Source organism: Rasamsonia byssochlamydoides, assembly GCF_041956645.1.
Source record: "Rasamsonia byssochlamydoides strain NRRL 3658 unplaced genomic scaffold VTN77scaffold_8, whole genome shotgun sequence".
Classification (NCBI taxonomy): domain Eukaryota; kingdom Fungi; phylum Ascomycota; class Eurotiomycetes; order Eurotiales; family Trichocomaceae; genus Rasamsonia; species Rasamsonia byssochlamydoides.
Genome location: NW_027192391.1, coordinates 201,389 through 214,820, shown reverse-complemented (window position 1 = coordinate 214,820; position 13,432 = coordinate 201,389). Strand labels below are relative to the sequence as shown.

The window sequence follows — 13,432 nt, the reverse complement described above, 5'->3', positions numbered from 1 at the left end:
CTAAAAATGGAAGATGATTGATTAATTAATTCACAACAGCGATGCAGAACTGCAGCCGGAACCAAGGATGCATCTACTAGTGCTGGTACATAGAAAATTGGAAGCTGAAGACCTCCCTGGCCGTGGATAGTATCATAGACAGGCTGATCACGCTCAAATTAGTAGTAGTATTCTGCGGACTCTATAATAACGATAACGATAACGATAGCCTTTTAACTATTACATTATCCCTCTCTCCTTGAAAAAAAAAACGAAAAGATTATTGACTATATCTTCTAGGTTCTGACCGGAGCAAGTTTATATTCCCTGTCATGTTATTTATTATTGTTAACCCTAATGATAATCGGTTAGGGTGTCTTGGACCACTACTAGTTGCAAGAGAACATATTTATTTAGGAGGAATTACGAGGGCAGCGAACTAGGTAGGTGGCATCTAATATTCTTGTCGAATGCAGAGGCAGACAGACAAGATTAGGCGAAAAAGGCGAAAAAAAAAGCAAGGGGTAGAGAGGAGGGATATATTAAGAGAAACTACCTAACATCTTAAGAAGACTGATTTCACTGATTTCACATGGAATTGTTAGTTAGGTCAGATTTTTATAAATTCTCTCTCTCTCTCTCTCTCTCTCAGACCAATCAGCTTTCTTTCAGTTTTGGCTTTTCCTACCTACGGTGGATATTCTTCTCCTTCTTCTTCTTCCTCTCCTCCCCCTCCTCCTTCTCCCTCTTCTCCCTCTCCTTCTCCTTATTGTGCAGTACCAAAAAATAATAGAATAGAATAAAATGGGTAAAAAAAATAAGTGGGTAATTCAAAGATGATTGCTATTACATATACAATCTACATCTTACATCTTATTCTAACTATAGTATCTCTTCTTGTGCCCACACAGACTTATCAACTTCTCCATGTGTGCCATGTCATTCAAACTTACGCTTTGTGTGTAGCTTATCCGCAATGCCTTTGAGGTTGATTGCTTCCTCAGCGTCTCTGTGAATTTATAATGCTTAGGGCAATATCAACGCATCAATCAGATAACTAGATGACTACTAGTTTTAGATTGGCTGGAGCTGATCATCATGAACTGGTTCGTCTGTCCTGAAGAAGTGAATTGTTCTGCCTAATTGTAAAGAATCCTGACAAATAAAAAAATGTTAGGACCCTCGGCTGAAGAATCCTTGTCCTAGCTACTCCCTGTCATGAATCGACTGGCATGGCATAGCCATCAAATTCCCTCACGGCCATCTCTGATGCTTCGCCAAATTATCAGATTCATTCCTCCATACTATAGGTGCAGGCCAAACCCTACCCACGCACTGTAGAAACAGAAACAAGCATCTGCCAACATTGAAACAATTAACTATGTTGGCTGGCTTGACCTGGCCTCCGCAGGGCAGACCTGGAGTCAGCACGTCCAGCTCTCGCAATGTCTACCGAAATAGGTTAATATCAGAACGAGATAGAGGAACGCACAGCCACCAACTTAATCGTGTTGTCAAGCATGACTTGGTTATATGAACGCATTAATCTTCCAAATTCACAGAATGTAAATATTGTCGCAGAAGAGATGAATTGGGTGAATTGGGGTTACACTTGGCTTGCTCAATTATTCCCGCAATATAAGCAGTTCAATCGTGATGCTTAGCTGCTAATTTGGAGACAAAATATGAACATCCTCTACTTGATGATCGTCAAAATGCCGTCGGGGGCCAACTCCGGCAGGGCCAGTCTGGATCTGCAAGTGGCGGACAGGGTCTGTGTGTATGTCTATGCATATGACTGCGGTGGATGTGTAGGTATTCTCTTCCTCTCCTTTATTTCTTTCTTCCTCGTCTTCTTTTTCTTTTTCTTTTTCTTTTTCTTTTTCTTTTTCTTCTTCTTCTTCTTTTTTCTTTTTTTTTTGTTTTTTGTTTTCATGTCCATAAGATGGGAATGATGGGAGGATGAGCTTCACAAACTGGTAACGACAATCATACAGAATCCAAGTCAGTATTCTTTCTGAAAGGTATATTATTTTCTTTTATTTTCTTTTATTTTCTTTTATTTTCTTTTATTTTCTTTACATAAGACTCAACATAGAATCTTATTGCTAATCGTATTCTTATTCTTGTTTCTACCCTGTAACTATGTAACTATTAATTAGTTATCACAGCCTCTGCTTAATAAATTAGGTAACTGGAGTATATACGCTAAGACTCATATGGGATAGTTCCCGAGGCATCCACGGTAATTCCGGACGGGAATACTGCATGCATGGATTTATAATCCGTTATCGGATAAAAAAGATAACTAATTCCGTCTATCGATCTAATATCTTCCTTCTTATATCTATCAATCGATCAATAGACCACTGCAATTGTTTGTTTTATTTTTATTTTCTGTCTTTCTGTATTTATTCATTGATATCCTTCTTTCTTCAGACGAATTGAATTGACAACGCTCCAGCGAGGATAAAATAAAACAATGGGCTCGATACAAGGTCACTCCCCCTCCCCCGCAGTCCTCAAGGCGGAGGGGCTCCCATACTTCACCCCAGCAAACAATGCCGGCGCAGCAGCAGACGCAGACGCAAATACAAACACGCCGACATTGTTCCGCCCCCTGACCATCCGCGATGTCACGCTCAAGAACCGCATCATCGTCGCGCCCATGTGCATGTACTCGGCCGAATCGGACCCCAACGCCCCTACCGTCGGCGCCCTGACGGACTACCACCTCGCGCACCTGGGCCATCTGGCCCTGAAGGGCGCCGGGCTAATCTTCATCGAGGCGACGGCCGTGCAGCCGAACGGGCGCATCTCGCCGAATGATTCGGGCTTGTGGCAGTTCGACCAGGGCGTCGAGTCCGCCCAGTTCAAGGGGCTCAAGCGCGTGGTGGATTTCGTGCATAGCCAGGGCGGCAAGATTGGTATTCAGCTGGCGCATGCGGGGAGGAAGGCCAGTGTCGTCGCGCCCTGGCTCGCGGCGCAGGCTGGCGTGCGCAGTCTCAGGGCAGATGAAAGCGTTGGAGGGTGGCCGTCGAACGTGGTCGGTCCGACGGGAGGCGAGGAGCAGATCTGGGCTCCGGGCACTGCCTACTGGGCTCCGCGCGAGCTGAGCACCGCCGAAGTGAAGGAGCTCGTCCAGGCATTCGCCAAAAGCGCCGAGCTGGCCGTCAAGGCCGGCGTGGACGTGATCGAGATCCACGGCGCGCACGGCTACCTGATCAACCAGTTCCTCAGCCCGGTGACCAACCGCCGAACGGATGAGTACGGCGGCAGCTTCGAAAACCGCATCCGGATCGTTCGCGAGATTGCTGCCGCCATGCGCGCCGTGATCCCAGCTGGTATGCCGCTGTTCCTGCGCGTCAGCGCCACTGAATGGCTGGAAGACCAGCCCGTGGCAGCCGCAGCAGGCGGCAGCTGGGACGTAGAATCGACGATCCGGCTCGCGAAGCTGCTGCCCGAGCTGGGCATCGACTTCCTCGACGTGAGCTCGGGCGGGAACCACAAGGACCAGAAGATCGAGCCGCACACGAGCTACCAGATCGACATCGCGGCCCGGATCCGCAAGGAGCTTCGGGCTGCGGGCGTGAAGACGCTCATCGGAGCGGTCGGACTCATCACGGAGGCTGAGCAGGCGCAGAGGATTGTGGAGGGAGCTGACGACGACAACAACGATGGCCCACAGGCAGATGCGGTCCTGATCGCACGACAGTTCATGCGAGAGCCACAGTGGGTGCTGAATGCGGCGAAGAAATTGGGCGTTAAAATCACTCCTCCGGTGCAGTTCACTCGCGCCTACTGAGTCGTTACCGGATACAGATCAGTTGGGTTGCCGCCTAGGTAGGCGTTAGCAGAACGAGTTACGATGATGCGACGAAGACGAATATAAGCATGTCAACTGCATTCTGTGTTTTGTTTGAACATTCCATACTGTCAGTATATAGATGTACATACATACCTTACAAGCTATTGTAACTAACAAGGCTCGAGTCTAGACTCTAGACCCGAATGACAGACAAACAGTATAGATTGTCTAGATTTACTGCATTTCGAGCGAATACAGCTAGGTCTATGAAAGAGCAGCAATTCATTGAAATAGAATAGATTAGCTAGTCTAGTCTAGTCTAGTCCATCGACTGATCAGATTTACTAGAGATTATGGATTAATTAGGTAGATAGATGCAATGCAATGCAATGCAATTGACAATGAAAAAAAAACCAACCTGTCTTGATTGATTGCTTTTCTTTTCTTTTCTTTTCTTCTCTTCTCATTTCATCCCATTTCACCCTCAGCCCAGGGAAATAGTACCAGCGCATACGTATAGATAGAGACCTACTGTGAATCAAGAAAGAACCCTTTTTTTTTCCCTCTTATTCTTTTTTCTGGATGACTACCTACCTAACAAACCAGCAGAGTAACATTTTCATTCCTATTCCAACTCAATTGATTTGATTTGATTTGAATTTTGAATTTCAATTGAATACAGTTTCAATTGGGTATCCTCTTCGGCTGCTCTGTCAGGGCCCTGGATACAGGGGAGACAGGACATCTCATCTCACTGACACCAGATTTTCTTTTGCTTTTTTCCCCCCCCTTTCATCCTATCCATCCAATCCATCGTTGTCATCATTATCGTCGTCGTTTTAGTTCTGTCGTGACCGGACTGGCTTGACTGCAAACTGTGTTGCTTGCCGATCTGATCAGATCACTTCACTTCGTCTCGTCACAGCGCGCGCTGTCAATGATCAGAAACATCTCATCACATCACTAACAAAGGAGAGAAAATCTAGTTGTTCAACGCCTTCCGCGCAAAGTTCGGCAGGATGAAGCTGGCGCGGTGAATCTCCTTGTTGTAGTACCGGCACAGCCGCTCCTCCTCCTCGCGGGACCACGTGCGGAGCGGCTCGCGCACGTCCCGGTTCGGGTCCTTGCAGCAGACCATGAAGCCAATCTGGCCGGACGGGTAGGTCGGGATGGTCGTGTAGGCGTACTCGACGACAGGGAAGACTTCTTTGCAGGCTTTCTTGAGCTCGCTGATCAGGGAGAGGTGGAGCCATTGGTTCTCGGCTGTTCGAGTTCCCCGCTCGGAAGGGAAGAGAGGGTTGTATTAGCATCTTTCTTTACACATGTATAAGGGGGGAGGAATTTTCGCGATTGAAGGGGAAAGGGGGAGGGGCAGGGATTGTGCATGACAAAAGGAAAGGCCACGAACAACCTTGAGTGGTGATAACGCCTCCTTCACGCAGGGCACCATAGAGCAACTCAAAGTAAGGCTTCTGGAACAGGCTCTCGGCGGGGCCTTCGGGGTCGGAGCTGTCGGTGATGATGACGTCGAATTCGTTCTTGCGGTCCTCGAGGAATTTGAAGCCATCGCCGACGTGGACCTTGACGGCGGGGTGCTGGAAGCCGATGCTCATGCCGGGGAGGTACTTCTTGGAAACACGGATGACGGCCTGTTAAGACGTTAGTTAACCTTTTTTCTTTTCAAAAGGTAGAATCAACTCACCTCGTCAATGTCGCACAGCACGGCCTCCTCCACAGTCTCGTGCTTGACAACTTCACGCAGGACACCACCATCACCACCGCCAATGACCAGGACCTTCTTCGGGTTGGGGTGCGAGTTCATGGCCAGGTGGGTGATCATCTCCTGGTAGCTGTTGATCAATTCGTATCATCTTTCCTCACAAGAAGAAGGGGAATGGACATACGCAAATTCGTCACGCTCGGTGCATTGGATGACACCGTCCAGAACCAGGACAGTGCCGTAGTCGCTGCTCTCAAAGACCAGCACATCCTGGTACTTGGACTTCTCGTGGTGGAGGACCTGGTTGACCTTGAGGGTCATGGCCTGGCCGGGCCACATGTCATTGGCCTCAACGAACCAGCCATCTGTTTGTCAATGGAAGATAGAACAGCTCGTTAGCAATGCCATTGTTGTTGCGGTGGTGGTTGTTGTCGGGGGAGACTGAAAATTCAGCGGAGTCACGCGGGGTGGGCAGGTCATCATTATCGTACCTTTGATAGTGGGGTGGGTGATCTCGCTCATTGTGGGAGGGGCAGAGGGGGACGACGACGACGAGCTTCGGACAACTGCGCAGGGAGCAAAAGCGAGAGTGCTGGGGACGATTCTGCGAGAAATTGGACGCAGGGGATGTCGGAGAGAAGAAATAACCGGTCGAGAAAGAAGCATCTACGAGGAATTGCCGACGAAGAAAAAAAAAAGTGGTGCAGTCAGTGTTCTCCCAATGAACAGCCCAACTGGCGGGGAATTCCGTCCCGCCCAGACTTGCGGGTCACACAGTTCGCCGCCTTCGACGTCGACCCGGTGGTTGATTGCCTGGTTTAGGTATGGTAGCATCGGTTTGTGTAGGCGCCTGAAACAGATGATGCGGCATTTCGCAGGAAGATTGGTTAGGTTGGAAGATTGGTAGGATTCACGGCCTAAGGCTACTGGCCTAGTTCACCATCGAAGTTATCACCATCACCATCACCATATATTAAAAAAAAAACTTCAATTCCGTTTTGCACACTGTCACGTGGTTATAAAATGAATTCATGAAGTCTGCCTACTTATATATCAAGACATGTATATAAATTACATATTGGTGAAATTATATGTTAGCAGGGGATATGCTTCAGTGAGAGAGACAAGGAATATGGTGACAATTATGGCAAGCAATATTAGGTAGGTAGGAGAAAGGAGATAATAAAGGCCAATCTAGCCTGACAAAACTACAGTTTAGTGAAGGATCAGGACACCCAATTGAGATCTAAGATTTAAAGATAAGAAATGCTTGGTTAAGACTTTCGATTGCTTTCTATACTGTACAGTGCAATCAGAACCGCTCCATGAGACAACACCGCGGTCCTCCACACAGACCATATATCCGAAACATGTCACAGAGGATCTATCTACTCTTCCGTACCCTCAGCCAGGCGGCCAGGCTTCGAGTTCAGGTACTCGTTCCTATAATTCATCAATTAGCATCAAATCTGATGGCAGGTAGAACACCGGTATAATCCTACCTCTCAATGGCCCAGTTCATGGCGGCGTAGGCAACAATGAACGGCGGGGCAACGTAGAGCACCTGGTGGCGGAATCTTCTCCAGGTGTTGAAGATGGCGGCGTGGAGGGCACCGGCAAGAGGCCTCTGTCGGTTGGGAGCGAGAGCGTAGGTCACGATGCCCCTTTGAGGGGTTGGGCAGCCTGGAAGCAGCGCAATCGATCAGTCATACTGGCTCCAGCAAATTCGAACGAGCTGAGCCACAGGCACGCTGTTGAAAGTGAATCTGCCATCGAAGGTTACCTACCCAGGTCACCCCAGCCACCGAGGTAACTATAATCAAGGCCAGTCAGTAAAATGAACTGCAAGGATAAATAGAACTCGCAATTGACTCTCTCAATCGGCTGGCATCACGCCAGACGACTGCAGGCAAAGCACGGAGAAGGGGCAGTTGGCAGAAGGATTGACACTCACATTCCGTTCTTGGGCTCAGCGTGGGAGTGCATTGCGCCAATTCAATGCAGACACACAGAGAGAGCTATTCGACAGAAAGAAGGACGAAAGCTGGTCAGGCTGATCGGGGCAGCAAAGCGCAAGAGTTGATGTCGAGGAAGTTGTCGGCGACGGATTCCGCAGGAAGTCGAGAATTGGCACGCTAGTCCCGATCGGGCGGTGTGGAAGCCCGTGATTTCACTGCAGCTCCGCCGGGCAGACCATCACCAAGGCAAAAGAGACCGACAGCGACAGCGATCAGGATCTCTTTTGTCACTTGATCCGGCTTTCAAAATGGCGTCTCCCAACGCCCTCCTACGGTGGATTATTCCGCCCACCGCCGCGGCTCTGTTCATCCAGGCGTCCATGTACGACGTCAAGGGAGGCAGCCGCGCCGTCATCTTTGACCGTTTGACTGGAGTGCAAGAAAAGGTGGTTGGCGAGGGCACCCACTTCCTTATCCCCTGGCTGCAGAAGAGCATCATCTACGATGTGCGCACGAAGCCTCGAAACATCTCGACGACGACGGGAAGCAAGGACCTGCAGATGGTGAGCCTGACTCTGCGGGTGCTGCACCGTCCGGATGTGCCGAAACTGCCCAAGATCTACCAGGTATATCTGTTGCATGCTATATCTACCGCAATTATCTAACAGAAGCTTCAGTCTTATGGCCAAGATTATGACGAACGTGTCCTGCCGTCGATCGGAAACGAGGTGCTCAAGGCCATCGTCGCCCAGTTCGACGCCGCCGAGCTGATCACCCAACGAGAGACCGTCTCGAACCGCATCCGGACGGATCTGATGCGCCGTGCGGAACAGTTCCACATCATGCTGGAGGACGTGTCCATCACGCATATGACCTTTGGCAAGGAGTTCACCCGGGCCGTCGAGCAGAAGCAGATCGCTCAGCAGGATGCCGAGCGTGCCCGGTTCATCGTCGAGAGGGCCGAGCAGGAGCGGCAGGCGAACGTCATTCGGGCAGAGGGTGAAGCCGAGAGTGCCGAAATCATCAGCAAGGCCGTGGCCAAGGCGGGCGATGGTCTCATCCAGATCCGCCGCATCGAGGCGAGCAAGGACATTGCGCAGACGTTGGCGAACAACCCGAACGTCACGTATCTGCCGGGTGGAGAGGGGAAAGAAGGCGGCAAGAATACCAGTCTTCTTCTGGGTTTGAGGACTTAGGAATGAAGGGTGTGAAACAAATTGAATAGAAAAAATTCTAATGAACTTGTGTGCATTAGCTTTAATTAGTCTGAGGTGACGCCTCTTGTAGCAATAGATATCTCTTTACTCTTGAAGACATCCGGTCAGAATCTTCTTTACTTGTTAAGTACTCCCTTGTGATAAACTTCATTAAAACTACATATAATATCATGTTTCAACCCAAGAGGTAAATCTAAATTGGCAAAGGGGTTATACACGTGTAAGAAATTGTCTATTAGTCAGGGAGATAAAGATTACTGAGGAATATAGCGGGAATTATGGTAAGGAATATAGGTAGGAAGCCCACCTAGAAACTAGATGACCAATACTACCTAACCTAAGACAAGAAATATGGCAAAGAATACATATAGCAAGGGAGCCCGCCAGGGAAGTAGATGATAAAAAAACACTATATATAGTAAGGAGGTCTGGGGGCTGAAAAGTTCTAGTTCTAGGCATAGACTTAGGTAGGTAATACTCCGTATTTTCTCTTCGTACTGGAGCTCAAACCAGTTGAACGAGCGAGGAATTAAGGCCTGTAATGTAAGAGGGGGAAAAAAATTATTCTAATGAAAACTGTATGAATTAGCCTTTAATCCCTAGGTGATGCCTCTTGTAGCAATAGACATATAATCACGTCTCGTCCATCCAAAAGGAAGACAACTCCCGATCTAATCTCGTAACCTTCGATAAACATGAATCTGATACCTCATATCCTCCAGCCTGGCCCCTTCTCCAACATCATACCGCAGCCTCGTCGCATCCCGACGGAACCAGCGTGAATCGTGCGAGAGGATGCGGTCCCATTTGCCCACTGCGACAGAGAGGAGGGTGTGGTCGAGGAGGAACTTCATGGGGTAGTGTCTCTGACCAGCAGTAGAAGAGCCACTATCGTCGCCGTTGTTGTTGGTTTTCTTCCCTCCCAACGACACGGTGGAGTAGCTCCCCGGACTGTCGACGACAAGCAGGATGGTCCCCGGCGCGGCCAGATCAGTGAGGCGCAGGAGGAACTGGGTGGCTTTGGCCATGGACGTGGCGAAGAGCTCGTTGAGGGTGAACATGAGCGTGATCAAAACTGTCCCAGCAGCAGCAGCAGCAGCAGCCTGAGTATGACTATCTCGCCAGAGCAAAGCTCTTAATTCGTCGTCCGTCAGGCTGAGGACGTCGAGGCGTTTGAACGAGACTGAGAATGAGCTTCCCCTTCCTCCTCCTTTCCCTGCTTCTCCCCCCTCCTCGATAAGCGGTGGAAGCAAAGGCGAAGGATGAGCCTTCGAGCCCGGAACAGCAGACGAATGGATCGTCTGCGAGAGCCGTGCAACGACGGTCGACCAGTCGGCTATATCCACGGCGGTGACGGACAGATTCGGCAGCAATCTCCGTCTTCGTTTTGGTGATGGTATGTGTGCTGGTCTTTCTTCCTTTCTTTTCTCTGTCTCTTCGACATCCTCCGTTGAAGCACCACCATTATCATCGTCACCACCATTCAACGAGAGATCCTCAACTCCAGCAGCGAGAGTCGTCGTCACATTATCCTTATCCGTATCCACCGGATTATCTCCTGATCGTGCTTCCTCTTCCTTCTCATCTTCTTCTTCATCATCCAACATATCCCTCCACATCCCAGCCAGAGCAACAATTTCCGCCCCAGCACCACCACCAATACAAAGGACATGAACGGTGTCCTTGACATCATCACACTCATCGTTATCATCTCTCCTTCTCAGAAACACACCATCACGCAGAACAGTCTTCAAAATGCCCGCATAGCCCAGTGCCCTCGCCGCGCTCCACCTCAGCGCATACGCCCGCAGGAGATCCTCATCGGCGTCCGCGAAAGCGGAGTCAAAGTCGCGATGGTAGAGATGCGCCTTGATAGTTTGGATAAGGGACTTGATGTCCAATTCTTTCTCTTGCTGCTGCTGCTGCCCATCTTGAATCTGCTCCAACAGACCGTATCTGAAAACATTCAGCAGTAGCTGCTGCAGCGTCAGTGGGATGGTGCCCGTCGACAGGTCGATTTCCTCTTTGTCGTTGTCATCATCAAGATCATTCCTTTTCTGCCGTTGTTGTTGTTGCTGCTGCTGTACATTCTGATGTGAATGCGACGATGCTTTCTTCTTCCGGTTCGAATCTGGTTTCTTCGCTGGTTTCCCTCCTCCTCCTCCTACCCTTTTAGGGCCCATTATATATATAAATATATAAATATAAATTTTATAGGTATAATTTCTCTATGATATATTTTTTTTCTATATATTAACATAGCATGCGTGTTAATAAAATTCGGGAATTATATATTTCCAAGTCGGTAGTTAACCCGTTGATTTGATCGGGAGCGCTAGAGTCGGCAAGCGGGGGTTGATATAGCAAAGTTTTCCCCCGTAGGTAACCAACCTACGAAGTGCTTGGCAAGCTTTCTCATTTTAAACAGGCAAGTAAAACTACAAAGCAATGACAAGAAATAGAAGCCAAAATTGATTACAAGGAGAGAATAAGCCAGCAATAGATGGCTTTATTTAGTCTACATACAATCTAGTTTTACTAGTCAATCACTATATATAATACAATAATAAAACCATAAAGAGGGGGAAAAAATTGTATAGAATCCTTATATACAGTAGAGGGGATGTGTTTGAACCAGGCTATGAGCGTTTCTTTTTCTTCTTCTCTCTCTTTTCTCTCTCTTCTTTTTCGAATAAAGGAAAAAAAAAAACAGGCCACTTTTCTCACTACATCTTCTAAAAAATATACAATATATCTACTGTGTGGTCTTACCAGTATATTATTTCCTTTTTTTTTCCCCTATTACAAGCCTTTACAGGTCTTGCTTTGCTTGACTGGTTTGAACTTTGAAGAGAAAATAAATTAATTAAATTAATTACCTGTTCTATGCCTGGGACTACCTATATATATAAGTAGTTTTCATCATCTACCTGCCAGGTGGGTTCCCTACTTATATTTCTTATAAAGTTCCTTCACGATATTTCTTATATCATCTACCTAGTCTTTGTTATTATCTACTTTCCGGGCGCGTTCCATACTCATATTCCTTACGATATTCTATTCACTGTATTCCTTGTATTGATTAGGTAGGTAGTATCTATTATTATCTACTCTCCAGGTGGGCTCCCTACCCATATTTATTCCGTGCTATATAGTCCCTGCTATTATCCCTTAGTAATATTTGTCTCCCTCGCTGATATCTATCTCTTTCTAATAATAGGGGCTAGGCATATTTCATGAATTTGTTGTAGCATGCTTTTTACAGCCACGTGGCAGTGTGCAGAACGGAAGGTAAGGTTTTTATAATATACCTAGTGATGTTATCTACCTAATACATCTGTATAGTCAAAATATATGTGACCAACTAACCACCTGGCGAGACGAGGTCATAGATAAATACCGCGGTTTTTAACAGATACATACATAGACGAGATTTGTACTGTAATTTGGTAACATAAGTTGTCTACTCCGAGAAGTGTGGCGGCATGGAGGAAGGAAGTAATAGGTAGGTAATTACCTAGGTTCCAAGTTTTGGCTAGGAATTAAACCAAGTCATCATAAGCATTATTTGTATAGCTCATTGTATGTATGTACTACTACTGTACACACATGTCATATCAGCAAGAATGACGACAACATTTGAACTTCAGCACTTTTCTCCTTCAGCACTTGTTCCTCTCTTAAACCTGATCAGGTATCTGATGCTGTATTAGGATCAGGCCTATAAAACCCTATCACGAACACAGAACCCACAAGCAATCGTACAGTGCATACCCCAGCGCATAATATCATACCCGCCGCGGTCTCTCACAGCACCTGCAACCCCGCTCGCAGCAGCCCCCCTGCAGATTACAGTCAAAACGCACGATTCGCCACCATCGATCTGTCCTGCGCAGAGCGAAGTGCTCCCTGATCCAGGCGTCTTCGGGCTGTTCGAGGTAGATGGCATACCGGGTTTGCTTGCTGCGCCAGAGACACTGGGGGAGTCGAGCGAGCTCTTCTTTCATGGCCTTTAGTTGTTGTTCGTGGGGCTGATACTCTGGAGGAGATTCAAAGCTGTCATCCAACAAAAGAAACTCTTTTTGTTCTTGCTGTTGCTGCTGCTGTTGTTGTACATGTATTATTATTATCCACTTTCCAGGCGAGCTCCCTACCTATATTTATTCCTTGTTCCTTGCTATATAGGTAGATCTAGCTATTATCCCTTAGTAATATTAATTTGTCTCCCTCACAGATACATATATATCCCTTGCTAATATAATATAATAGCCTCGTATATAACTTTGTAATGGAGGTAATAATCCCTTCGCCAATCCGATTTATATACCTATGTACGTGACACGTCTTGCCAATCAATAATATCTATGTATGTATATTATATATGTTGCTTTTTTTTTTACAGCCACATGACAGTGTGTACTGTACAAACGGAAGGAACAATGTTTTTAACTTTTAAAGTATTAGTGATTTAGTGATGTCTCTGCAGAAAATACATAAAACAGGTTTAATTTAACTAAGTCATCAACGAACGAGCTAGACAGATCGTCTCTTTCTACTCAAAGAGAAAAAAAATAGTGAACGAATCACGCGGACCCTACAGTCTCACTCAATCGACTAGATAAGAGGTATGGTCTTCTCTTGTCTCAAGGACATTTCATTTGATTTGATTTAATTTAATCTGATCTGATCTGATCTTCTGACCTAATGTAGTCTGATCTGCTTGCTTGCCTGCTTTCTTTCTTGTTCGCTC

At 47.2% G+C, this 13,432-nt stretch overlaps 5 protein-coding genes across 5 annotated transcripts; 2 read left to right on the top strand and 3 right to left on the bottom strand.

The window, feature by feature from the left end:
* Positions 1 to 2,461: 2,461 nt before the first annotated feature.
* Positions 2,462 to 3,784, top strand: VTN77DRAFT_8912 (uncharacterized protein; the record flags this gene model as incomplete). The annotated part of the gene is made up of 1 exon (XM_069425462.1): positions 2,462 to 3,784. One exon carries the CDS (start codon positions 2,462 to 2,464, stop codon positions 3,782 to 3,784), a length of 1,323 nt encoding a protein of 440 aa, XP_069280789.1.
* Positions 3,785 to 4,769: 985 nt separating this feature from the next.
* Positions 4,770 to 6,029, bottom strand: VTN77DRAFT_8911 (uncharacterized protein; the record flags this gene model as incomplete). The annotated part of the gene is made up of 5 exons (XM_069425461.1): positions 4,770 to 5,050; positions 5,199 to 5,436; positions 5,490 to 5,637; positions 5,692 to 5,872; positions 5,999 to 6,029. The coding sequence occupies 5 exons, from the start codon at positions 6,027 to 6,029 to the stop codon at positions 4,770 to 4,772; spliced, it is 879 nt and encodes a 292-aa protein (XP_069280788.1).
* Positions 6,030 to 6,895: 866 nt separating this feature from the next.
* VTN77DRAFT_8910 (uncharacterized protein) lies at positions 6,896 to 7,493 on the bottom strand (the record flags this gene model as incomplete). Its single annotated transcript, XM_069425460.1, has 4 exons — positions 6,896 to 6,950; positions 7,010 to 7,190; positions 7,295 to 7,320; positions 7,462 to 7,493. 4 exons carry the CDS (start codon positions 7,491 to 7,493, stop codon positions 6,896 to 6,898), a joined length of 294 nt encoding a protein of 97 aa, XP_069280787.1.
* Positions 7,494 to 7,773: 280 nt separating this feature from the next.
* Positions 7,774 to 8,661, top strand: VTN77DRAFT_8909 (uncharacterized protein; the record flags this gene model as incomplete). The annotated part of the gene is made up of 2 exons (XM_069425458.1): positions 7,774 to 8,091; positions 8,143 to 8,661. The coding sequence occupies 2 exons, from the start codon at positions 7,774 to 7,776 to the stop codon at positions 8,659 to 8,661; spliced, it is 837 nt and encodes a 278-aa protein (XP_069280786.1).
* Positions 8,662 to 9,353: 692 nt separating this feature from the next.
* Positions 9,354 to 10,865, bottom strand: VTN77DRAFT_8908 (uncharacterized protein; the record flags this gene model as incomplete). Its single annotated transcript, XM_069425457.1, has 1 exon — positions 9,354 to 10,865. The coding sequence occupies one exon, from the start codon at positions 10,863 to 10,865 to the stop codon at positions 9,354 to 9,356; it is 1,512 nt and encodes a 503-aa protein (XP_069280785.1).
* Between the last annotated feature and the right edge of the window lie 2,567 nt (positions 10,866 to 13,432).